General features: G+C 39.2%; 1 protein-coding gene across 1 annotated transcript in view; it reads left to right on the forward strand.

The window, feature by feature from the left end:
* LOC149832882 (DNA primase) overlaps window positions 1–25380 on the forward strand; it is a 100544-nt gene that overhangs the window by 40880 nt on the left and 34284 nt on the right. The window contains exons 8-9 of the mRNA XM_090013328.1: window positions 354–566; window positions 15790–15870. Of these exons, the coding sequence (XP_089869454.1) occupies window positions 354–566; window positions 15790–15870 (294 nt within the window). The remainder of the gene's footprint in view (window positions 1–353; window positions 567–15789; window positions 15871–25380) is intronic.

Genomic DNA, 25380 nt, shown 5'->3' on the forward strand with positions numbered 1-25380 from the left:
ATTTTGACAAAAAATTAATTCTTACACTGAAATCATTAAACTCAAGAATCGTCAATTTTTATTCGCTCCCCATTTGTTTCTCATTTTGATTCCCATGTCACTTTCTTTTTTATTCACATTTCATTTTCAAATTGGTTCCTCACTTCTCGCTTCCGCTTCCTGTACCATTTCTCGCTTCCACTTACTAGTTTGACAACCTTGCATTTGCCTGTCTATAAATACATTTTATAGCCTAGGTTCTGAACATAATTTAGATTCAGATTTTTTTGTTATCACTAATAATTTTTTGATGTGCATTCTATTTTGTGAATCATAAGAATATTATGACCCAGATCATATAATTATGTCTTCAGGTTTGCTCACAAATTAGCAATGCAAGACAGAAAGATCCGAGACTTAATCAACTGTATATTTCAAAAGACGCAAATTCGGTTGAATCTTCAGCTCACCTTTTCTTGGATAGGCTCGTTTACTCCCGTAATCGATGTTTTCGCTTACCATTCTCTTCAAAGGCAGGGAAGAGCTCTGTGCTGTTGCCTACTGGCCGCTTCAAATGTAAGAACTTGGTACGGGTGCTAAATCTTGCTATCATTCTGAAAGAAGTTTTATCGTGTTGATGCAGCCAACTATAAATGTTAAACCTTGGATTTGTTAGTCTGCTGTGGGTGAAAGGTAGGAGGCTTGTAGCGGACAGTGTTTGAAAATTTGCTGGGTCGGCTAGGCTTGAAATCTGATAAGGCTCCATTGAGTCATGTGATATAATATATTACTAACATGTATACATAAGTTTATATATTTCATATGAATTAGTCATGAGTCAATTCATGCCGGATTGAGTGATGAGTCATTGGGTTTTAAAGCTATGGTAGCAGACTAACAACTAAAGGGTCTTCTGAATGCCTAACTAATGCCCTCATATTGACTTGGTGGTAAAGACTGTTGATCAGCATTCTATGTTCTTTCGTTTTATTATGTTGACTATGAATTTCTGGTGCTTATGAGGAAGGAGAGAGATGGCTGTTATTGAGAGCAAATAAGAGACGTGAGACCAGTCTTCTTGTTTAGATACAGAAATTAAATTCTTTTTTATTTGAGGAACTGAAAAGGAATTAGGTAGACTCAAATGACCAGAAGAAGGAATATTGACGTGTAAGACCGACATGAGAAATAAAACACCTATTCCCTTCTCTTGTAACAATTTTACTTTTAATTAAGTGGGAAATTTTACGTGCACTATTAGTGACATGATTAGCAGCCCCATAAACAACCTGCCAAGAATCATCTCCAGCAGTCTGCATGTTAAGATTAGCAAAGGAGTGCATTAGGGCCGTGTGATCAGAAACTTCACTGCTGCCAGCACTTTCAGTTGCATTAACCTTTGAACCGAAACCTATTACAGTTTGAGAACTGTTGGTGGTGTTGTTGGAAATATTATTAGGAGGGTAAAATCAGCAGTTTCTAAGAATGTGGCCACAAATGCAACAATATGTGTAATATGGAGAGTTTGGCTTATGATGCACCCTGGATGGTACCACATCGTTGATTAAAATCTTGTCTTTATACCAAGGTTATAAGTAGCGTATCGTTACTAGTATCGGTCGGGCCCAAAGTTAGATATGTATCGTAGTGCATTGTAGCGTATCATAAAAAATCATAAATTTTTAATAAAAATTTCCCAAAAATTCTAAAAAATCAAGTAAATCAGAAAAATAGCAAAAAATCTAAAAAAACCACAACACATGAAACAATGATGAATTGCACAAAATAAAACCATAAAATTACATATGAAGCATTTATGTCTCTATGAACTTTATAAAACCATGGTTGTAAAAAGCATAGCATAACCCATATCAGATGGGCCCAAAATAAGATATGTATTGTAAGAAATCGTATGTTTTAAATAAAAATTAAAAAAATCCAAAAATAAGGAAAAATCTAAAAAAATTCATAACACCAAAAACAATGATGAATAGCATAAGATAAAACTATAATATCACATATCAAAGCATTTATGTGCAATGAATGACATGCATAAGACATCGAAGATTCAATAATCAAGATAATATGCTATAAATGACATGCATATCTCACAAGAAAAATGCAAACTATGAAATAATATGCATATTAAATAATGAATCCAAGCTAATAAGTCACAACATTCATAATAATGTGTGTTTACATAAACAAAAAAAATCATAATTTTTTTTCAATACTTAAAACTTTTACGTAGCCAAATTTATTCAAAAATTAAACAAAAATGAAATAGATAACATCGATCATGAGTATCATCATCATCATCATTCTCTTCCTTTTTCTGCAAAAAATCTTCCTAAATCAGCTCTTTATGTGATGAATATGAACAAGGCCCTAGGGGTCTTATATGTTTTTGAAAAAAAAAATTAAAATGAGTGCACTTAAACTGCATTTATAGTGTATCTTAAGATACACCCTGTATCATAGTGTATTGTAAGATACAAAGGTGTATTGTAAGATACACACCTGTATCGAGATACGGGTGTGTATTGTATCAAAAACCCCTATATATACGATACGTATTGTAGTGTATTGTACAATACACTAAGGTACTTACAACACTGCTTTATACGACATTCCTAGGATATAACCCAATGCATTGGGAGTGTGAAACTATCTTTTTTGTGTATAGGATGTATGTAGGTCTTGTTTGTAAGGAAATACAAGTGCCAAAAACAATGTCACAAAGTGACTCAAGAAGGCACAATCACATAAACACAATGTCTCTAACGGACAAGATACAATATGCCACAAAGGGCAAACAAGAAACATACACAAGGGATAAGAAAACTTGAAATAATAAAGGAGCCTTTATTGAAATGCTTGAACAAGCCTTAAGAATAATGGGGAAGAAGTCCCCTTTATATACACCACAAGAGGGGGCCAAGGGGAGTCCCAACGATTCTTAAGGGATCCCCTTTTTACCCCTTTAACAAACCAAAAAAAGAAAAGAAAAAGAAAAAAATATAAAAATATAAAAATATAAAAATACAAAAATGTCCTCAATGGACATGAATATTTAAAAAATGATGAAAAGACCAAATTGCCCCTAATGGGCATTACAATATATATATATATATATATATATATATATATATATATATATATATATATATATATATATATATAAACATCCATATATTTTAACACCCTCCCTCAAACTGACGGTGAAATCACCGAGAGTTTGCTTAAGAGAAAGTAGAAATGGGGTGATGGCAAGGCTTTGGTGAAGAAATCTGCTAGCCGATACTCTGAAGTGACATATGGTAGTTGAATGATGCTCCATAAAAATTTATCTTGAACATAATGGCAGTCCATCTTAATGTGCTTTGTTCGTTTATGGAAGATGTGATTGCTAGCAATATAAATGACGCTCTTGTTGTCACAACACAACTTCGAAGGAGTAGAGATAATGATCCCCATATCTTTGAGCAGACTTCTCAACTAGACAAGTTCAGTGATAGTTGTGGCAGAAGATAAAAATAGTCCTTTGGTTATGGTTTTCTTCAAATATCTAATAATTCTCATGACGACAACCATGTGAATAATAGTAGGAGCATTGTAAAATTGACTTGCATTGTGAACAACGTGAGCAATATCTGGCCTGATAATAGACACATATGTTAGTGATCCAATCAATTGACGATAAGGAGTGAGATCTTCTAAAGGAGTTTCATCATCAACTCTCATCTTAGTGTTAATTACTTCTGGAGTCTCCACTTTCTTTCTGTCAGTTAAGCCAAACTTAACAATAATATCAGATGCAAGCTTCATCGGAGACAAAACATATCTCCGAGGAGAATACGCAACTTCGATCCCTAAAAAATACCTTAAAAATCGAAGGTCAGACATATCAAAATTGCTTTTAATAATATTTTTAATAGAGCCAATGCCCTTTTTATCATTCACAGTGATGATCATGTCATCAACATATAACAATAAAATAGTTATGTGATCACCTGCATACTTAAAAAAAGAGAGTAGTATCAATATAACAAGAGGTAAAACCATTATCAAGAACAACTTTATTAAAGTGATCATACCAAGCTTTTGGAGTATGTTGAAGACCATAAAGAGCTTTATTGAGTTTAAGAATTTTTCCTTTCTCAATCTCAAGACCCGCCGGAGGATCCATATAGACTTCTTCACAAAGGTTCTTATTTAAAAATGTATTTTTGACGTCTAATTGATAGATAGGCATTGTTTAATAGACACTAAGGCTATTAAGGTTCTTACACTAGTCATCCTACCAACCAGAGCAAAGGTTTCCTCATAATCAATTCCATATTCTTATGCATACCCTTTAGCTACTAACTTAGCTTTGTATCTTTTTAATGTCCCATCACTCTTAGTTTTAATTTTATAAACTCATCTACATCCAATAGCCTTTTTTCCTAAAAGGAGACCTACAATTGTCCAAGTGTTAGTTTTGTTGAGTGCTTCTAACTCAAGTCTCATAGCATCAATCCAATGTGGATGTTGTTTAACTTCTTTAAAGTTGGAAGGCTCATAATAGGAATGGTTCATCATTAGACAAATTCTATAATTTGGGGAAAATGAATCATATGACACAAATTTTTGAAGAGGTCTACTATTCCTAGAAGATCGCCTAGGCAGAGATTCTTCAATTTGATCTTCTAAAGAAATGTCTTGAGAATATATATCGAAAGCATTTTGATGTTCATTTCCCTCTCGCCAAGTATACACATGGATATCATTAGGATTCTCATTGTGAGAATCATCTTTTTGATACAACAAAGCATCATTTTGATGAGAATTGTCGTCACAAATATTATCACAAATAGTGTCATTAAAATCTTTATACTTATTTCTAGTCAATCAGTCAAAGAGAAAAACATAATCAACCTTTTCCTTAGATTTTTGAAATTCAAATCAATTTTGTTCTTCAAGAAAAGTCACATTTCTTGATGTATAAAGTTTGTTATTTTTTAATATCATAACACCTATACCCCTTTTGATTTTCACCATAGCCAATAAAAGTGCATTCAAGAGCTTTTAGTGAAAGCTTATTTTGTCTTTGAAAAAGAACAACACATTTAAACAAATTCTTAATCTTTTAAAATTGAGACATTTTGAACAATTTTTCAAAAGGAAAAACATTTTTTAATGATGAGTAAGGCATCCAATTTATAAGATAAATTGTGGAAAGAGTGGTTTTGGCTCAAAAGTTCTTTGGAACATTTTTAGAGACAAGAAAAGTTCTCGTTATTTCAATAAGATGCCTATGTTTTCTTTCGGCAAGACCATTTTGTTGAGGAGTTTTAAGACAAGATCTTTGATGAATAATGTCATTTTGTTTAAGATAGTTTTGAAATTCATTTGACATGTATTCACCTCCGGAATCAGATCTAAAAATGACTATGTTATTTTGAAATTGATTTTAAATAAGGATATGAAATTCTATAAAAACAGAAAAAACATTGGATTTGTTTTTAATAAAATAAACCCAAGTGTATCTAGTAAAATCATCAATAAAGACAATATAATATGAATATCCTCCTCTAGACATAACGGGTGTCAATCCCCATACATTCGAATACACCAATTCAAATGGTCTCTTGGAAATAAAGTTGCTATGTGGATAAGGATGAGAATGCATTTTTCTAAGGATACACTCATTACATACAATTTTTTTTTCATTACAATTTTTTTTTCAAAAAAGAAAAAAGATACAACTTAGAAATTGTTGAGAGTAGGTGGTTTAAGTTTAAACCTTCTTAGTTTAGAGGTTATTTGAAAGTTTTATTAAATAAGGGACTTAGATGTAATTTATTATTTTGGCCTCTCTCTATTTAACATAGAGAGAGCCCTAATGTTAATTAACGAGTTTCTCTACATGTGCAGCCGTCTCTCTCTCCTCTCTCTCTCTCTACCTAGGGTTTGGTTCATCTTTCCACATGGTATCAGAGCCAGGTTCGTGGGAGCTTAATCGAAAAATTCCAGGTCAGCTGTTTATGTTTCTGTGTAAGAGCTGATAACAAATCTGGGTTTTGACCAAGGTCATGGCCCAGATCTGTCATCATATTTAAGGGAACAGGATGCGAGCTCCTCGTTTCCTGTTTTTTTTTCTGTTGCCGTGATATCCCTGCCGTAATTCCTGTTGCCGTGATATCCCTGCCGTCATTCCCTGTTGCCATGATATCCCTGTCGTGATCCCTGTTGCCGTGATTTCCTGCCGTGAGGTTTTGATTGCCAAGTTTTATGGCCGTAATATCCTGATGTTTGGGCTTTGGCAGCAATCTTCTTGTCGAGTTTTTTTTTCTGTCGTGACTTCCTGTTATTTGGGAGAAACATCAATCACACTTGTTGTGCTGTGCTTGTGACTGAGATATAACTGTCGAGCTCTATATGTCTGGGAGCAGCCTCTGTTATGATTCAGTTTATGCATATGCAGAGTTATGTTGGTCGTGACTCCCTGTTGTGCTGAAAAAAAATTGGAACTATTATTCATGTGTGTGGGTTGCTGTTTACTATTGTCGTGGAAACTGCAGGCTTGATTCCCTGCTGTGTTGGGGAAATTACGCTTGTTGTGGGCTGCTGTTTCTTACTGTCGTGGTTTTGTGTGTGTGAACAGCTGCTGGTTGTCGTGTGAGTGCAACACACGCTATTCCCTGTGATTGAAGTCTGTCCAGATTTTTTATCTCTGCTGAAACAGAAGTATATCTTCAGTATGGCTGAAACTTCGAAATGTGATTCCAAATTGGAAAATATTGGAGAGTTTAAGGCATTTGCCAATCCCTTTTCGTACGGATCTTCTGTAAGGTTGAATGAAACTAACTATGCCAGGTGGTCCAGAACGTTCATGATGTCGGTATCTGGACATCGTAGAAAACATATCTTGTTGGAAGAAGAACCCACTGAAAAAGTGGGAAAATATGTTACTTGGGACGAAGATAATGACATAGTTATGTCATGGATCATGAATAGTGTCGAAACCCATATTGCAGATGGTTTAATTTATTATAATACAACCAAACAAATGTGGGACAATCTTAGAGATACGTATTCACAAGAGACTAATGTGAGTCATATCCTGCAAGTCGAACAAGAGATATATAATTTACAACAGGGAGATCAGACCTTGGCCCAGTATTATGCATGAGTAAAAGCTGCGTTTGAAAGACTTAATGCTCACAGGCCTCTTTGTTGCTCGAAGCAAAAGGATCATCAAGAACAAACTATGGTTGCTCGCTTTCTTAGAAGTCTCTCTTCAGAATTTTCTGTTGCAAAAGTCCAAATGTTGACTGGATCAGATGTACCTACTATTGCTGATGCATACAATCTTCTGAGTAGACTTGCGATCTCTCTTCCACAATCTCAGCTTGTGACTCAGTCATCTGCTCTTGTTGTCTCATCTGGTTATGGGCGTGGAAATATTCAGAATATCAGAGGACGAGGTCGTGGGCGAGGTCGTGGGCGAGGTAAGGGAGGCAAAAAAAAGTTTCAATGTACATTCTGTGAAAAATCTGGACATTTAGAAGATCGTTGCTGGGATAAGCATGGTCGGCCAACCTCTTCTTCATCAAAGTCATATGCTCCTAAAGCACATGTTACTACTCTCGAGGCAACAAATGTACAGGATAATATCTCTGCAAGTGACCGTAGTATCACCCTCAGTCGTGCTGAATATGAGGAGTTGATAGCTCTTCGTCCTTTGAGTTCCACTCCTCCTATAGCTGGTGTTGCCTACTCAACAGGAAATCATCTTCATCCGACTGACAGTAAGTGGATTATTGACTCTGGTGCATCCAGACACTTGTGTGGAAATTCACTTGTTTTTTCAGATCTAAAGGATATTACTGTTCATCGAGGAGTCTCATTAGCCGATGGGAGTTCCTCCCCGGTTGTTGGTCAGGGAAATATTTCTATATCCTCCTCCTTACAGTTGAAAAATGCTCTTCATGCTCCAAACTTTCCTCAAAGTTTACTCTCTGTCAGTTGCCTTACAAAAGAACAAAATTGTAAAGTAATATTTGATCTGATGGGTTGTCATTTTCAGGATTTGCTGACGCGGAAGAAGATTGGTGATCTTCATGATCATGATAACAGGCCTATCGCTCTACGCAAGGGGACACGACAATGTACCTTATATCCCATATCTCATTTTGTCTCCGATGTCAGAATTGGAAATCAGATGAAGCCTTTTATTTCAGCCTTATCTGCTGAAACTATTCCTCTGAACTATCAGCTGACAGAACTTGATAATCGCTGGAAGCTGGCTATGCAACAAGAAATTGATGCTTTAGTATCTCACATGGGATCTAGTTGATTCCCCAGCAGATGCTGACATTGTTGGATTTAAATGGGTATATACAATAAAGTACAAATCTGATGACTCTATTGAAAGGTACAAGGCCAGATTAGTAGCAAAAGGGTATACTCAGACATATGGTATTGATTTCTTTGAAACCTTTTCTCCTGTTGCACGGATGAGTACCATTCACCTTGTTCTCTCATTAGCTGTTCAACATGGTTGGAGCTTGTACCAATTAGATGTGAAAAATGCGTTTCTATATGGGGATCTATCTGAGACCGTTTACATGCAATAACCTCCAGGATTCGGGTTTGAGGGGGAGTGTCAGAAGGTATGTAGATTGAGAAAGGCGATTTATGGCTTGATACAAAGTCCTCGTGCATGGTTTCAAAAGTTGTTTGAAGTGATGTCACACTTTGGCTTTAATAGGTCAGCAGCCGATCATACATTATTTATCAAGAAAACTAGCTCTGACATAGTTGTTATGGTGGTATATGTGGATGACATCATTCTTACAGGAGATGATGTGAAAGCTATTGAAGCCACAAAGGCTCATCTTCAAAAACACTTTGTTACAAAAGACCTTGGTTTACTCAGGTATTTTCTGGGTATAGAAGTTGTTAGGAGCTGTGAAGGGATGGTTTTGTATCAACGGAAGTATGTTCTTGACTTACTAAAGGAAACGAGAATGTTTGGAGCGAAACCAACAAATATTCCCATGGACCATAAAGTTCAGTTGTTTGAAGAAGGGTCAAAACCGGTTGATAGCAAAAGCTATCGTTCTCTAGTAGGGAAGCTACTGTATGTAACTGTGACCAAAGTTAGCCAGTTTATGGACAAACCAACTGAGGTACATTGGAATGCAACTATTATGATTCTCAGATATCTAAAATCTTCTCCTGGAAAGGGGTTATTGTTCAGGAAAGGGGAACTTGTCAGATAGTGGCCTATTCTGATGCTGACTATGCAAGATCTATAGTGGATAGAAAATCTACCACATGATTCTGTGTGTTTCTGGGAGACAACTTGATTTCTTGGAGAAGTAAGAAACAAAATGTGGTTTCTAGGTCGAGTGCAGAATCAGAATATCGGGCTATGACCCAAACAACTGCTGAATTTATGTGGGTTCGTACTGTTCTTCATGATCTTCAGGTGAAGGTTTCCTCTCCTATGACCATGATGTGTGATAACAAGGCCGTAACATATATAGCAAACAATCTTGTCTTTCATGAGAGAAGAAAGCACATTGAGGTTGATTGCCACTATGTAAGAGATATGGTTCAAGCTGGTCATATCACTACCAAATATCTAAAGTCAGAAGATCAAGTTGCAGATATGTTTACAAAACCCCTTGCTAGACCAAATTTCTCAAAATGTTGTGACAAGCTGAACATGATTGATATCTTTGCTCCAGCTTGAGGGGGAGTGTTGAGAGTAGGTGGTTTAAGTTTAAACCTTCTTAGTTTGAAGGTTATTTGAAAGTTTTTTTAAATAAGGGACTTAAATGTAATTTATTATTTTGGCCTCTCTCTATTTAACATAGAGAGCCCTAATGTTAATTAACGAGTTTCTCTACATGTGCAGCCGTCTCTCTCTCTCTCTCTCCTATCTCTCTCTCTACCTAGGGTTTGGTTAATCTTTCCATAGAAATTATAGGGTGACCAAGCCTCTTGTGCCAAGTAACAATATCTTTAGATTGGACATGATTACAAAATGATTTGGATGGCAAAAACAAAAAATTCACGTAATAAAGGTTTCCTCTCTATCGCCTTGCCCAATCCGCTTTTCGGTCTGGAGATCTTGCACATAACAATTGGTTGTTGGTGAAAAAGAGACACTACATCCAAAATTGGTTATTTGAGAAACGAAAAAAAGATTTAAGTTAAGTTTTGGAATAATCCTAATTTTTGGAACATAAAATTCTTTGCCTTGACTAAATTTTTTTTCAAGGTGTCTCAACCCTTAAACATCTAATGATGTTCCATCGACCGTGAAAACAAATGATTTAAAAGAATTAAGATTTAGTTTGGATAAAAGAGATGCATTTGGAGTCATATGAAAGGAGGCACCCGAATCAAGGATCCAAGAGGACATACCGGGAGTTGATAAGACCGTTGCACCGGAGGTGGAAGGTGTAGAAGAGTTGATTCTCATGAATTGTTGGAGAGTTTCTGTAAGTTGAGCAATGGAGTCCTTTATGTCTCCGTCTCTCTTTGATTCTTCACTTGAATTGCTTGGACTATCTCCAACGGAAGCCACCTTCTTTTTAAGCTTAGGACAATCGAATCTAAGATGGCTCAGTTCATTACAACGGTTACAAACAAATTTTCTTCCTCCACCATTGTTATTTTTTCAAAATGAGGAGGTTTATATGTCCTCATGTCATTTCCCGGTCTAGATACCGCATGGACCTCATCAAAGCCTTTTTTAAGAGCCAAACGAGTTTCTTCTTGGCATAATTTGGCAAGGATTTTACTAAGAGGAGTAGAAACCCTATGAAGAAGGGATCCTCTTAATTGTTCAAATTCGGGATGAAGCTCATGAGTAAATTGAAAAAATCGTTCTCTCTCCATTTGCTCTTGCCTCATGGCAATAGTGCTTCCTTTTCATTGTGGTTCAAGGAGGGTAAGTTCATCTCATAGAGGGGATATAACACTATAATAGTCTCTAAATCCCCTTGCCTGGTTTGTCTTATTTTTTCTTGTAAAAATAAATGTCTAATAAAGTCCTTTTCAATGTACATACCTTTCATGAAGAACCATACATTATTTATAAACCATACCAATATTTTGGCATGCTCACTTTCCCAATTTTCAACTTTAGATTGGTATTCTTGAATAACTTTGGCCTTTTCTTCATCACCCAAAGCTTTTTCTTCATTCCCTTCCTTCTTGGTGAGCTTCAATTGTGGTTCTGGAACGGTTCTACATACATATCCCCAAAGTTTCTTATCTTTGAGGTTGATTTCCATAGCGGTCACTCACATTCTATAGTTGGTCCCATTTAATTTGAATGAAAGGTCGATCTTTGCATCTTTGTCGGTTATTGTGGAAAAGTTGAAGAAGAACAAAAGTATGAAGCTTAATAACACTCAAACATGAGAGAGAGAGAGGTCCCGAGAGCGCTTCCAACATCTAGTGACTCTGATACCATGTAAGGAAATCCAAGTTTCAAAAACAATGTCACAAAGTGACTACAAGAAGTTATAATCACATAAACACATTGTCTCTAATGGACAAGATATAATATGCCACAAAGGACAAACAAGAAACATACACAAGGGAGAAGAAAACTTGAAATAATATAGGAGCCTTTATTGAAATGCTTGAACAAGTGTAACGCCCCAAAATTTCAAACTTATAAACCTTTTTAAAAGGGTCAAAAGACTAAAAAGTTCTCTTTTCTTTTCAGAGTTTTTAACAAATCAACAGAAACGTTTTTTCTTTGAATAAGAAAGACAAGTTGACAACCTTGGGTGCGTTAGCGTAAAAATCTACATTTCCAACCCATATAACGTGCAAACATTTTAATAAGCCATTTGTATTAGAAATAACTTTAAGTAGTACAAATTTAGGATTTCCTGAGGAAACCCTTGCCAAAAACTCAAAAGTCCAGAACGTGAGCTGCTAACAGAAACAGTGGGATCCTGAGATCATTTTGCAATCGCGTCATCGCCTGTCTCGCAACCTATTCATCACCTGTGCCCATAAAATGTGTCAATTTCGCGAAAAAGTGGTAGGTGCACAAGTGAGACAACAGGAAACTGAATTAAGTACATCTAATTTAACATGCTAAGCAGTTTAAAGCAGATAAGTAGTTAAAGCAGATAAGCAAGGTAACTGTAAAAAACAACATAACAATTCATTCAATCGTAAGCTATGATCTACCAAGCAACTAGCAAGTCTTATGACCCGTCAACTAGTGTGAACAGACTTATGATTCGATATTAACTGGCATGCAGGTATGTGCAGACGCGAATCGTAGAAACAACTGAGACTAGTTCAGACGTCTGTTATTTTATATATTTTCAATAACCCGAATAGCTAGTTGAGTCCGCTCTTAAGGGGACGACTTTTGACCGAGGGATGATTCCCCAAAGACAGTTATTGCCAACGGATACATCCAACTTCTGCAGAAGTCCATGAGATCTATCACCTAGGATAATGTCTGGTAGTCCCCTTTCCCCTAACTCCAATGACTGGGGAGGTCGGATCTTTGCCTGTGGGGTGGTTGTTAACAACCTGTCCATTGGAGTTTTTGTACCGATCTATCCTCTCCCTTGATAGAAATAAAAGGCGAATGAGTGCGTTAAGTGTTGCTTAATTGACGACCCATTCTACATGCTCTGGTCTTTTAATCACTCGAGCATCTTGCCTGTGAAGGCGATCCCTCACCATTTTATGTGATTACAGTATTGTGCAATTAGCGCATGTTCGAGGTTACATGATCATCTCATCCGATCATCGTAGTACTAACGAGCAGTGCACGTCTACAAGTACTCTATGATGAAAGAGATATAGTTCCTTAACAGGAGCCTCAACAGAAGTGTTTCGCAAAGATGTAATGTTTATTAAAATTTACTTTTGACATTATCTTTCAAAACAATCAACAACTCGTGCCAATATATGGCATGTGATTTTCTAGAATCTCTCATCCGTTATCGAAGTATCTGCATGCCTTGCATGGTTCGATACTGGCCTTGATGAACGAGATACGGGTTTCTCAACAGAACCCCTGCCAAGAAGTTCTTTCGAGCCCCAATTTAGGGTTACCCGAGATGTGTCGGATGCACGAACTGAAATAGACAAGCATCCCCTTTCTAAATACGTAGATTTAGGTAATCTTTGATGTTTTAGCGCAACTCTCAAAAATCCTCAGGTCTACTTTGCAGGACTGCTCTCTTGAAAAGCCAGGATCCTTGCTAGGGATCCCTCTCCTTAGTCGAGGATGTATCGTTTAAGCCCCCAACTCATCTCTTATCGTAAGAGGGAGAGTGGTAAATGCTTGTTCATCCTCTACGAGGATGCATCTAATAGTGCATGCGATGAGCGAAATCATGAGCGTCATGTGCAATGGCAAGGCGGTAACTACACATTTGCAAAAGCAGGAGCCTGAGCGCAAAGCGCGACTGCAAAGGAAAGACTGAAAGCAGGAGTGCAAACGCAAAGCCTGTGCTTAAAGCGTGACGACAAAGTAAAGACTGAAAGCAGGAGTGCAAACGCAAAGCCTGTGCGCAAAGCGTGACGACAAAGTAAAGACTGAAAGCAAGAGTGCAAACGCAAAGCCTGTGCGCAAAGCGCGACGACAAAGTAAAGACTGAAATCAGGAATGTGTAAGCAAAGCCTAGGCGCAAAGCGCGATGGCAAAGGAAAAACTGAAAGTAGGAGTGCGTAAGCAAAGCGTAAGCGCAAAGTGTGCCGACAAAGGAAAGACTGAAAGCAGGAGTGCGTAAGCAAAGCCTAGGCGCAAAGCGCCGCGACAAAGGAAAGACATGAGAGAAAGTAAAGGACAAGGATCGCGAAACCACGTCCTTGAGCTAAATGCGTACTCATATATATATATATATATATCTAATTATCTTGTTAATTAATTGAACTTAATTCAATTGTCCAAGTCCTTTGTGCAATCTTCTCCTACCTTGGGGAGTTGCGAGCTTGCAGTCGTCGACGAGTGTATGTGATCAACGGCTCGGGTTGCGGGGCGCGAACTGGATCCGTCGTACGAGTTGCAAAAGTGAGGCGTCAACAAGCTATCTCAATCAAATAAGTAGAGAGGACAGTGGCACTGTCGCTGTTCTGTCGTGAAAGAAGCAGAGGCAGGGGCAACGTTCTCCCGCGAACATGCTGTAAGTGCAAGAAGCCGGGGCAAGGACAGGGAGGCAGGGGATTGCATCCCTGCCTGACGATGGTTCATACAGAGGCAGGGGTTGTGCCCCTGCCTTCCAAGAGATCGGACAGAGGCAGGAGCTGCACCCCTGCCTTCCGAAAGCGAGAGTAGGCAGGGGTTGTGCCCCTGCCTAACAAGGTGGAAGAGAGCCAGGGGTAAAGCCCTTGCCTAACAAAAACAACGAGGGAGGCAAGGGGGCTTCGCCCCTGCCTGTCGGAGGAGCAAAGAGGCAGGGGCGAGGCCCTTGCCCGTTGGTCACAATGGGGGAGGCAAGGGGCTTCACCCCCTGCCTGCCGAAATTAGTGGAGGCAGGGGCGATGCCCCTGCCTACTAGAAGAAGAAGGTGCAGGGAGGGGGCTTGGCCCCTCCCCTGCCAAACGAGGGCACAGGGAGGGGCTTGGCCCCATCCCTTCCAAAGGGTATGCAGGGAAGGGGCTCGACCCCACCCTTGCATACAAGGTACAGGGAGGGGGCTCAGCCCCTTCCTTGTCGCTGGAGGGTGCAGGGAGGGGGCTCAACCCCTCCCCAGAAATTTGAGGGAGCAGGGAGGGGCTCGACCCCTCCCCTGCCGACTCAACGAGAAAGAAAGGGAAGAAAAGAAGAAGAGGAAGGTGAAGAGGAGGTGGTGCGTACCTGGCGGGGGTCGCCTGCGCCGATCCCAACAGCAGGAGAGAGCCGAGAGAGATGTAGGGAGGAAACGGGAGGGAGGCGGTGGCGAGGGTCATCGGGGTGGCCTCCGGCGAGCATAAAAGAGAGGGTCGGGGGACTGAGAGAGGAATGAGAGAGCGAGAGGGGAAGGGGTTTTGAATGTGAAACCCCTCCCCTCCTCACTGCTTTAAATAGGCGCGAGAGAGGGAGGGTGATCCAGGTCGGGTCGGGTTCGGATCTGACCCAGGTCCAACTAACTTTTTTTTTTGCACTGGATTTTACAACAAGCCTTAAGAATAATGGAGGAGAAGTCCCCTTTATATACACCACAAGTGGGTGCCAAGGGGAGCTCCCCAATGGTCACATTTGTGACAGTTGGGGAGGGTCCCAACGATTCTTAAGGGATTCTTTTTTTACCCCTTTAACAAACCAAAAAAGAAAAGAAAAATAAAAAAATATAAAAATACAAAAATGTCCCTAATGGACATGAATATTTACAAAATGATGAAAAGACCAAATTCCCCCTAATGAGCATTACAAAAGATTTTTTTTATATATATATATATATATATTAACATTGTTCTCTGCATGCATGTTTTTATTGTTTATTTTGTCATGTTTTTACATGTCTTGTCTTAGGTGTATTTCTATCCCTTGAGAGACTCCTTCTACACCCTCGTTGAAGAAGAAAAATAAAAAATGCTTGCCTCCCTTAGTTGTCATGATGATCCATTTATCGGAGTATCCTGATGCATGTATTTGACTAACATAAAGTGCTTGCCTTTCATGCTTGTTGGATAAAAACCATGTCTTTTACTGTTTTACATATGGTAATGTTTATTTGTTCATGTTGATGAAATTTATTTATGGTTTACCTGGTTAGTGGAATTGTTATTATGTCCAATACAGCTTACATATTTGATTTAAATATGGCCTCAAAATTCAAGGGCAAGCGGCATATATTTATGGAGTCCTTGATATGCCGAATGGACATCAACTGTATGGAGTTACTCACATTTAATTTAGAGGTGATTTCTGATATTCTGTTTTAATTTTTTTCGCTGAGAAATTATGTTTGGCATGCCTGAAATTAGTACTTTAGGGTCCTTTCCTTTTGCATAAAAGGAAACTTTACAATTTGAGATAGAGAATATGCATTTTTACCACAGTTGGCAAACTCGACAAGTCAACTTGTGACTCACCCGAGTTGTCTCGGATCAGGTCCTAACCGAGTAAAAAAAGTGCTAAACTTGTTTTGAAAATTTGAACTATACTCGGCTGAGTCTTGCTGCAAAAAATCCTTGATAAAAAAACCTGCTAAAATATTATACATGCTGCAAAAATTACATGCTAAAGCCCAATGATGGATTCCTTTAAAAAGGTTTTCTATTCTTGGTTTTGGTACTTGGTGGATGAAATGAAACTTTATTGGATCTCAAGAGAGAGAGAGAGAGAGAGAAAGAGAGAGAGAGAGAGAGAGAGAGAGAGAGAGAGAGAGAGAGAGAGAGAGAGAGAGAGAGAGTTTACAAATTACATGATAATATATAATGCATCTTAAATACTCTCATGTAGTTAACTATCTATAATTTTGAAAATTTCTTGTTTAAAGCGTAAATATCATGACTAAATTATTATTCCTATATTTTGCAATATTACAGTATTTTACAATTTAAAAGTGGGATACCATGCTTTTTTTGCAATATTTTGAATTTGTCTCTAATATTTATCATTGTGCACACATTTATAAATGACTTGTGGCCGAAAAATGTTGGTCAATCCACAAGATGGCCGCCAACATTTTGTAATCCCTTCGATGGACCAAAAAAAGGGACTTTTCCCTAACCATTTTGCCCTTTTAGCATGGGAAAAACGTGAACGGTTGTCAAAAGAGCAACACACTTGTCTTTATATTTGCCCAATGCTGCTTAATCTTAGCTGCTGGTTCCTAGGTCCTCTCCCCACGAATGTGACTTGTGAAGCGGCGGGCACCTGGTTTTTAATTTCCGACAACCGGAGATGGCTGCCGTTAGTGCATGGGCAACAACGACATTACTTGGAGCATGAGCTAGTTGGTTTGTGGAGGCGATTGGGGTGTTGGGATCCAGGAGAGATGGGTGGATTTAGATAAAAAAATGAATGGATTTTTCAAGAAAATGGCATTTTGGATACTCGATTCATGATCATGATGGCCATATCTTGGAAGCAGGGTTTTTTTTTTTGACAGAGGGCCGTATCGGAGACGACCAATGGGGATGATGTGTTTATATTCTACAAAAGATATGTGAACACGAGAATATCATCATTATCGGTTTGTTGGCGTTGTGGTGCACAAGGTGAATGAGGAACATGAAGATAGAAGAGGTCGTACCCATTTCCTGGAGCAACTGAGAATTGAACAATATTCATATACAGAAAAGTTTTTTTCTGAATCCAATTATGTTGTACAAGTATCTAGTTTGGTAATGATTGTTGAGAAAATGCTTGAGAAAAACCTTAGCTGGTGTGCAAAAGGGGCTAGCGTGGATAGCTTTGCTGTTCCACCTACATGTTGTCGCTTATATTTTAAGTGATCACTCTTCGAAAATATCAGTCACAAATATTGCCAGGATTTTCAAAATCTTGCGATATAATCATGATAAATTCACAAAAAGTATTAATCCTGAGAATATCGTGAGATATTCAAAATCGCGATAAATTTTTAATATATTGTGATATTATTGTGAATTTTTCGCATGTCAAACAACATCAAACAAAATTTTGTAAAGGGCAGTTTTGTACCTTTGCCACATCCAACATTGCTATGTTTAAGGAGTTGCCTACGTGGCCCTGCACTCCTTGCTGTTTCCAAAGCAAAAGTAAAGAGGACTAGCCAACGTTACACATTTTCAATGCAAAAGTTGGAGGGGAGGGAGGTTTCCTTAGGTAAACGTGAATATAGTTCCTCTCTCTTCCTAATCGATATAGGACTATTCTTTCTTTATTTTTTTTAAACCAAATTATTCTCACTAACATTTTACCCACTCAACCTATATATTGAGTACTTTCAAACATTTCTATATATTTCGTAATATGCCAAGATTTTTTTGAGATAATTTTGAGAAAAACAAGTTAACTGTTTTATTAGTGTAATAGGTTTTGCCCATGTAGGGGCATTTTGGTTATTTTATACATAATTGTTAAAATGTATATACATATAATATGTATATATACAATTTATATACATGTATCTATATGTATACATACTTGAGTATGTGGTTCTTTTTGAACTAGTTGACTAGTCAATAGAGCTGTTGAAACAGTCCAACAACTTTATTTCTAGCTGTTGGACTGATCCAACAGCTCTATTGAGACTACCTCTTGTGTATAAATAGGGGTAAAAACTCTCATTTGTTTCTAATGCTTTTCCTAAGCATTCTACTCAATAAAGATGATATTTTTTTATGTTGTGTTATTGTTTTGACTCTTTGAAGTCTTGTATATGGACTTTGTGCTTGTATAATGCCTTGGTGCTTTTGTTTTGTTTTTTATTGGGCTTGTAATAGTGTGTGTGCACTTTGTATTTGTTTTTCCTGCATATTTCATTACATTTACGTCTTAGACTAAAACAATTAAAAAGAGAACAATTCTTTATGTTTCTCAATGGTCTAAGGCCCGAATTTGGAGTAAGGATGATGTTGCTTCACAAATCTGTATATACCTTCTGTTCACGAGACTCTTACAGAGTTATGAAAGAGGGAAGACTAAAAGAGGAAAAGGAAGAAAAGATTAGTGACACCGTCCTTGCCGCTTCAAAACATAGGGCAACCACTAAAACCTATAGGCCCCCTCATTTTGGAAAACAAAACAACTATGGAGGAGGTAGAAAAATAATTTGCCACTTTTACAACGAGCCGGGACACATAAAGCCGCTTGCCCCATGTTAAAGAAAGTTGCTTCCGTTGAAGACACCTCCAAAACAAGCAGTGATGCCAACAAAGACGGAGAGCTTAATGATCCTTCTATTGCACAACTAGCTGTGACTTTGCAACAATATTTGAAGACTTCTACTCCTACTCCTACTCCTACATCGGGTGTCGTGGTTTCATCTACGTCTCCTCCAAGTATGTCACCATTGATAGTTGACTCAGGAGCTTCTTTTCACACGACACCTAATGCATCCCTATTATCCGATTGTCGCATCAACAAAATTTTTTCTAGTGTTTCTACTGCAGATGGCACTTCTCTTGAATTAACTAGTATTGGGGATTGAAAAACTATTTCGATTTTTTTTTGTTCTAAAAAATAAGAGTTATTCCCAAACTAAATTTAAATTTGTTTTCCGTTTCCCAAATATCCAATCATAGTCATGAAATCTCCTTTTCATCCAAAGGTTGCTTGGTGAAAGATCACTAGTTAGGGGAGCTTATTGGGGAAGGCCATAGAAACAGAGATTTATATTACATGGATTTTTATGTATACCAAGAAATTCCTTTTGTAACTATGTCCAAGAAAAAATATTAAAATTTGCCATAGAAAACTTGGTCATCCAAGTGTATTTAAACTTTATCTCTTTCCTTTTTTGGAAAAATTTTGTAACGAGAGATTTTGTGCATATGGATTGCATACTTGGAAAAATGAATGCTCTTCATTTTTCTTCTAGATCTCATGAGACCAAAAGACCTTTTGAATTAATGCACTCGGATTTATAGGGACCCACTCTAGACATGTCTAGAGAAGGATTCTCCTATTATGTTATTTTTGTTAATGATTTTATTAGGTATACTTGGATTTACTTTCTTAGGCAAAAATCTAAAACCTTCTCTTTCTTCAAGGAATTTCATAACTTAGTTAAAAATCAATTTCAAACAAACATTCAGATTCAGGAGGTGAATTTTTATCAAATGAGTTCAAATATTATTTGAAAGAAAATAGAATTTCACATAAAAAATCTTGTCCAAGAACTCCTCAACAAAATGAGCTTGCCGAAAGAAAACATAGGCACATCATAGAGAACCTTGCTCATTTCAAAAAATGTTCCTAAAACTTTTGGGCTGAAGCCGCTCTCACAGCGATCTATTTTATAAATAGAATGTTGTCTTCCGCTTTGAAAAACATCTTGAAATTGAACCAGATTTTAAAAGACTAAGGGTGTTTGGTTGTAAATGTCTTTTGCTTTGTGAAAGAATAGACAAGTTATCTTCGAAGGCCATTGAATATGTATTTCTTGGTTATGGGAAACTGATTTAAAAAATGATAAACTATATATTTCGAGAAATGTGACTTTCCTTGAAAATGAGAATTGTTTTGAAAAAGAAATAATTAAGAAAGATAATGATTTCTCTTTCTTATTTGATTCATTTCCCAAGTAAATGACATTTGATGAAGTATTTGAGAGTGATTGATTGCATCACTAATGAACCTAGTTCTAATGACATTGATCATAATGATGTTTTTGTTTCTCCGAACATTGTTGGTAGTGATAAAGATATTAATGAAACCAATGATGTTCGTGAGATTAAAGTCTATTCCTGATAAAACAATGAGGGACACCCATGTAAACTCCATAACTTTTTAAGGGGTTAAAAAAAAAGATTTGGATCCAGGTTGGATTCGATCGGATCCAATCCGAATTCGGGTGGAATGTCACCCCCCCCCCCCCCCCCCGTTAGTCTATATAAACCCCCAACAAGGGGGTTTATTTTTTTAACAAAGCCCGAGCCCCCGACCTCAACTCTCTCCCTCCGATTCACCCCCACCTCTCTCTCTCTTTTCCCCGACTCCCTCACCGAAATCTCCACATCGATGCCCTCTTCCCTCCCATCTCACTCTCTCCCTCTACGAATCTCTCTCCCCGAATCTGTGTCCCTCTCGCTGCTTACTCCCCTCTCATCGGAGCCTTTCTTGCCGGGACCATCTCGCCGGAAGCTCCCTCCCCTATAAGTTCTCTCGTAATCTCTCTCTTGCTCCACCATGAGGATGAGGAGCTGCAAAACCCCTCCGGTGCTGGCCTCCTTCTTCCTATTTTCTTTTCTCGCTGGCAACCCATAGCCACCACGCCAGGTGAGAGGGTGCCTAGCACCCTCTCCTGTGCTCTTCTTATAAAATTAACAATAACCAGAAGCTATTGCTGCCCTTTTTCTGGTGGGGCGACTGGAAGGAGTGGCTCACGCCACTCCCTCCCCTCTTACCGTCACCTATCCCCCTTTTTTCGCCTCTCTGCCCCACCACCAGTGGCGGGCAGGGGCCTTCGGCCCTACGACAACCCTCTTCCCATTTTTTTCCCTTCTACCCTTCTTCCTCTCTTGCGCAGGAACCGAGCTTGGCTCGACTATGGGCTAGGCAATGGCCCAGCCACGCAGGGTAGGCCCAACCGAGCTAAGCTCCATCAAAATTGAGCCTAGCTCAATTTTTTCCTTTTTTTTGGGATCGAGTCCAACCGAGCCAGGCTTGGTCAAGGGTTGGCTATTGCCTTCAGCAGTGGCCCAACCACCTTAAGACACTAGGCTGGCCGGGGCGGCCACTGCCTCCAGTAGTATCCTGGCCGTCGGCCTCCCGCTTTCCCCTGCCTTGTCAGAAGGGCCGCGACAGCCACTGCCTTCGACAGTGGCCTGGCAGTCGGCCCTCTCACCCTTTTCTCCCCTATTATTGAGCCAAGCTCAACCTGATTCGGTCTAGGTCCCCCTAGCTGGCTTGGGTGCGTCGAGTTTGATTCGGTCCCACCCAGCCAGCTCAGTCGGGTCTTGTCCTGCTCCTTCAGTTCTCCTTGGCTTAACTTGGCTAGCCGTTGAGATCGGCTCGACCTCTACCAAGCCCGACTGGATCTGGTCAGTTCGAACTGGGTTCAAGTTCGACCGCTGCGATGAAATCGTCGTCACTTTCGTCAGGATCTAAGAATTTAACACCGTGCAATAAAAACCATTTGCAGCGTACCACAATCGCACAACGAATGAGACATGCTTATCGAGGCACAAGCTTTTAAGAACCTAAGCTCGGAATCGTCAGAGATTCGGACAATCTCTAAGGTAGGTGAAAGTTGCATATAAGAACAATGTCAGAATACTTCTAACTTATACGTAATATATTTATGTTATATATATACTTTTAACTCAAGAATAAAATTTTGCGTATTCTTGTCCATTTTAAATTACGCCATTTACTTTGTCGTCATGGTGTAATATGCACAAGCATCAACTTTCTGTAATTTATTTAGCTCGATGTGTGGTTTCACACATCGAGTCCTGCTTTATGTTATTTACTTTGCAGCCGCACTATAATATGCACAGGTTCCTACTTGCGCAATTTACTTAGCTCGATGTATAGTTTCATACACCGGGCTTCACTTACGTAATTTATTTAGCTCGATGTGTGGTTTCACACATCAGACCTTGGTTTATGTCATTTATTTTGCTGTCACGCTGTAATGTGCAAAGGCTTATGCTTTAATATATATGTATTCTATATACATATATAATATTATAACGTATGCAGTTTGGCGTATTCCTACCTATTTTAAGATTACACTAGTATGTATTTAAAGATGCAGATTTGCACATCCTTGCCAAAACTCGATTTTTGATAGATTTCACCTACGCGATTTCAAGCTCGCATTGTAACGCCCCAAAATTTCGAACCTTATAATTTCCTTGAAGTAGTTGGAAAATTCCTTTTCTTTACAGAGTTTATTTCTAAAATCAGCGGAAATGATTTCTTTTAAAAGAAAGATGACAGGTTTGACAACCTTGGGCACGTTAGCGAGAAAACAAAGATTTACCATGGACGATCTGCAATAATACTTAGGAAACCATTTCTTCTATTTAAAGAGAGTATCAAGTTTGTACAAAATTTGGGTTTCCTCAAGGGAAAACCGTATCAAAAACCAAAATGTCCAGGAGAAGAACTACGAGCAGAAACAGTGGATCCTTAAATCATCTCGCAGTCGCGTCATCGCCTGATGCACCTAATCGTCACCTGTACCCATGAAATGGGTTAGTTTTGCGAAAAACTAGCAGGAGAGTACAAAGACAGAAAGAACTAAATTAGGCATAGATAATTTATGCAGCAGTTAGTAACGAGCAAACTAAGCAGATAGACTGGAGGAATAAGCTAAGTACAATAAACTGAAAAGGGTGTGCATCCTCAATTTAGTTATTACTTGATAACCGGCCATGCGGGTACATACATGGCACGTGAGTCGAAACAGTCGAGTCCAAGCCGAGTGTTCATTATGTTAAGTATTTAAATATACCTCGGTTGTCTGACTGAATCCTATTCCTATGGAGACGACCGATGGTCGAGAGAGTAAGTCCCCAAGGCCTGATAGGGATGCATCCAACTTCTGCAGAAGTGTTAGGCTAACTTATGTAGCCCCTATCCCTCCCCCTAACCTCCGATGACTGGGGAAAAACGGGTCTTTTGCCCTTTTTGAAAGCCATAAATGGATTGTCTATCGGAGTTGGTACCCTTCGTCCTCTCTCTTGACGAAGCAAGGTTGAATTGAGTGCGACGGGGTTTCTTAGCCGTTGCCTCATTCTTCATGCTCTGGTCCATTAGACCGAAACAAGCATCTTGCCTATGAAGGCGATCCCACTCTTATATGTGTTTTCAACAACCTGCACTAAGCATTAATCGAGGTCATAAGACTCTCTCATCCAATCGTCGTAGTACTAACATGTCTCGCATGTTTAAGAAGTACACTTACGAGGAAAGAGATACAGGTCCTTAATAGGAGCCTCGGGAGTGTGTTTCGCAAAGATATAATGTTTTTAAAAAGCTATTTTAACATTTCAAATCTTTCGAAATGACACACAACTTGCCAACATATGGCATGTGATTTTCTCGAATCTGACATCCGATGACGCAGTGTCTGGGCGCTATGTAAGTCACGACACTGGTTTTGGTAAATGGGCTTCACAAATGAACCCATCACCTAACAACTTGATCTTGCCCCAGATCAAGAGTTCTCCCAAAACATATTGGGAAAAAAAGAGGAAAAGGTATTCCTTCCGAATACGCCGTGTCAAAGGCAAGGAAAAAAACGAAAGACAATACTGCAAAAAAAAGAAGTGCCTGGGCGCTAAGCGCGACGGCAAACAGGAACTGCGAAAGCAAGGGACAAGGATCGCGAAACCGCGTCCTTGAATTAAAAGACAGTAAGTAGTAAATACGAAAGCAAAAGCCTCGGCGCAAAGCGCGACGGCAACAGAAACAGGAAATGCGTAAGCAAAGGACAAGGGCCGCGAAACCACGTCCTTGAATTAGAAGACAGTAAGCAGTAAATACGAAAATAAAAGCCTGGGCGCAAAGCGCGACGGCAAACTGGAATAGGCAATGCGAAAACAAAGGACAAGGATCGCGAAACCACGTCCTTGATTTAAAAGTCTACTTATATACGTATATGTATATAAATATATCATTAAGTCCTTTCGATCATCAATTATTTAAGCTTGATTTAATTATTTAAGTCCTTGGGGTATTGCGAGAATGGAGTCGTCTACGAACGTAGGTGATTGTCGGTTTAGTTCGCGGGGCGCGAACGAGCTCCATTGGCCCCTACGGGACTAAAAAGAGGGTCAGGGGCCGATGGCCCCTGCCGGAAGGTGAACAGAAGGAAGGGGGGCAGGGGCCGAAGCCCCCTTGCCGAAAAGGTAAGCAGAGGGGGGGAGGGGGAGTCGCAGGGGCCTTTGGACCCTGCCTGCCGCTATCGAGAGATTGACACAGAGAGGGAGGAGGGGGTTACCGGGGCTGCCGTGAAGGGGGGGGGGGGGAGTTCGCCGGGGAGGGTGGCACCGTGAAGGGGGGTTGGCCGGTGTCGGCAAAGAGAGAGAGACGAGAGATGAGAGAGAGAGTCGGGGGTCAGGGGAGGCTCGTAGGCCCTCCCCTCTCCCCTCTCGTCTTTTAATAGGGAGGGGGCGCACACAGGGCCGCCCCCTGTGTCGCCGGAGAAGCCCCCTGCCGTGGGCTGCCAGTCCCCTCGAAAAGGGTTTTCGAGGGGCTGGCACGGGTTGGATCCGGGTCGGGTCTGGACCCGACCCGGGTCCGATCTCTTAAAATTTTTTTAACTGGTTTTTACACGCATTCTCCAATGTCTCGAAAGCAAAAAAAGTGTTTTGCGTGTATATATTCATAACTAAATTTTCTCTTCAAACCAATATAATAAAAATGCCTTGACTACGTAGCCTTCGGTGGTATGTACGTCAGGTCATTCTTTTCTATATCCGAAATGACTCGGATATTTTCCAGCCTAAGGCACGAGATATTGAAATTTTCAAATGATGATTGGGTTTCTTTTTGAGAAACCAATATCTTTCTTATAGTAGTGGTACTATCAGATATGCACGACATGTTAATACTACAATGATTGGACTGGAGGTTTATGGTAACCTCATAGTGCAACAATGCACCATGATTAAAATAAAATCACATAAATAAAAATGATCGCCTTCACAGGCAAGACGCTCGATTTGGTTTAAAAGATCAGAGCATGTAGAATGTGTCGCCAGCTAAAATAAAACCTGACATGCCCATTCGTTTCTTTGGTTCCATCAAGAGAGAGGATGAGA

This window comes from Nuphar pumila, chromosome 7, assembly GCF_984573655.1.
Source record: "Nuphar pumila chromosome 7, dmNupPumi1.hap1.1, whole genome shotgun sequence".
Lineage (NCBI taxonomy): Eukaryota > Viridiplantae > Streptophyta > Magnoliopsida > Nymphaeales > Nymphaeaceae > Nuphar > Nuphar pumila.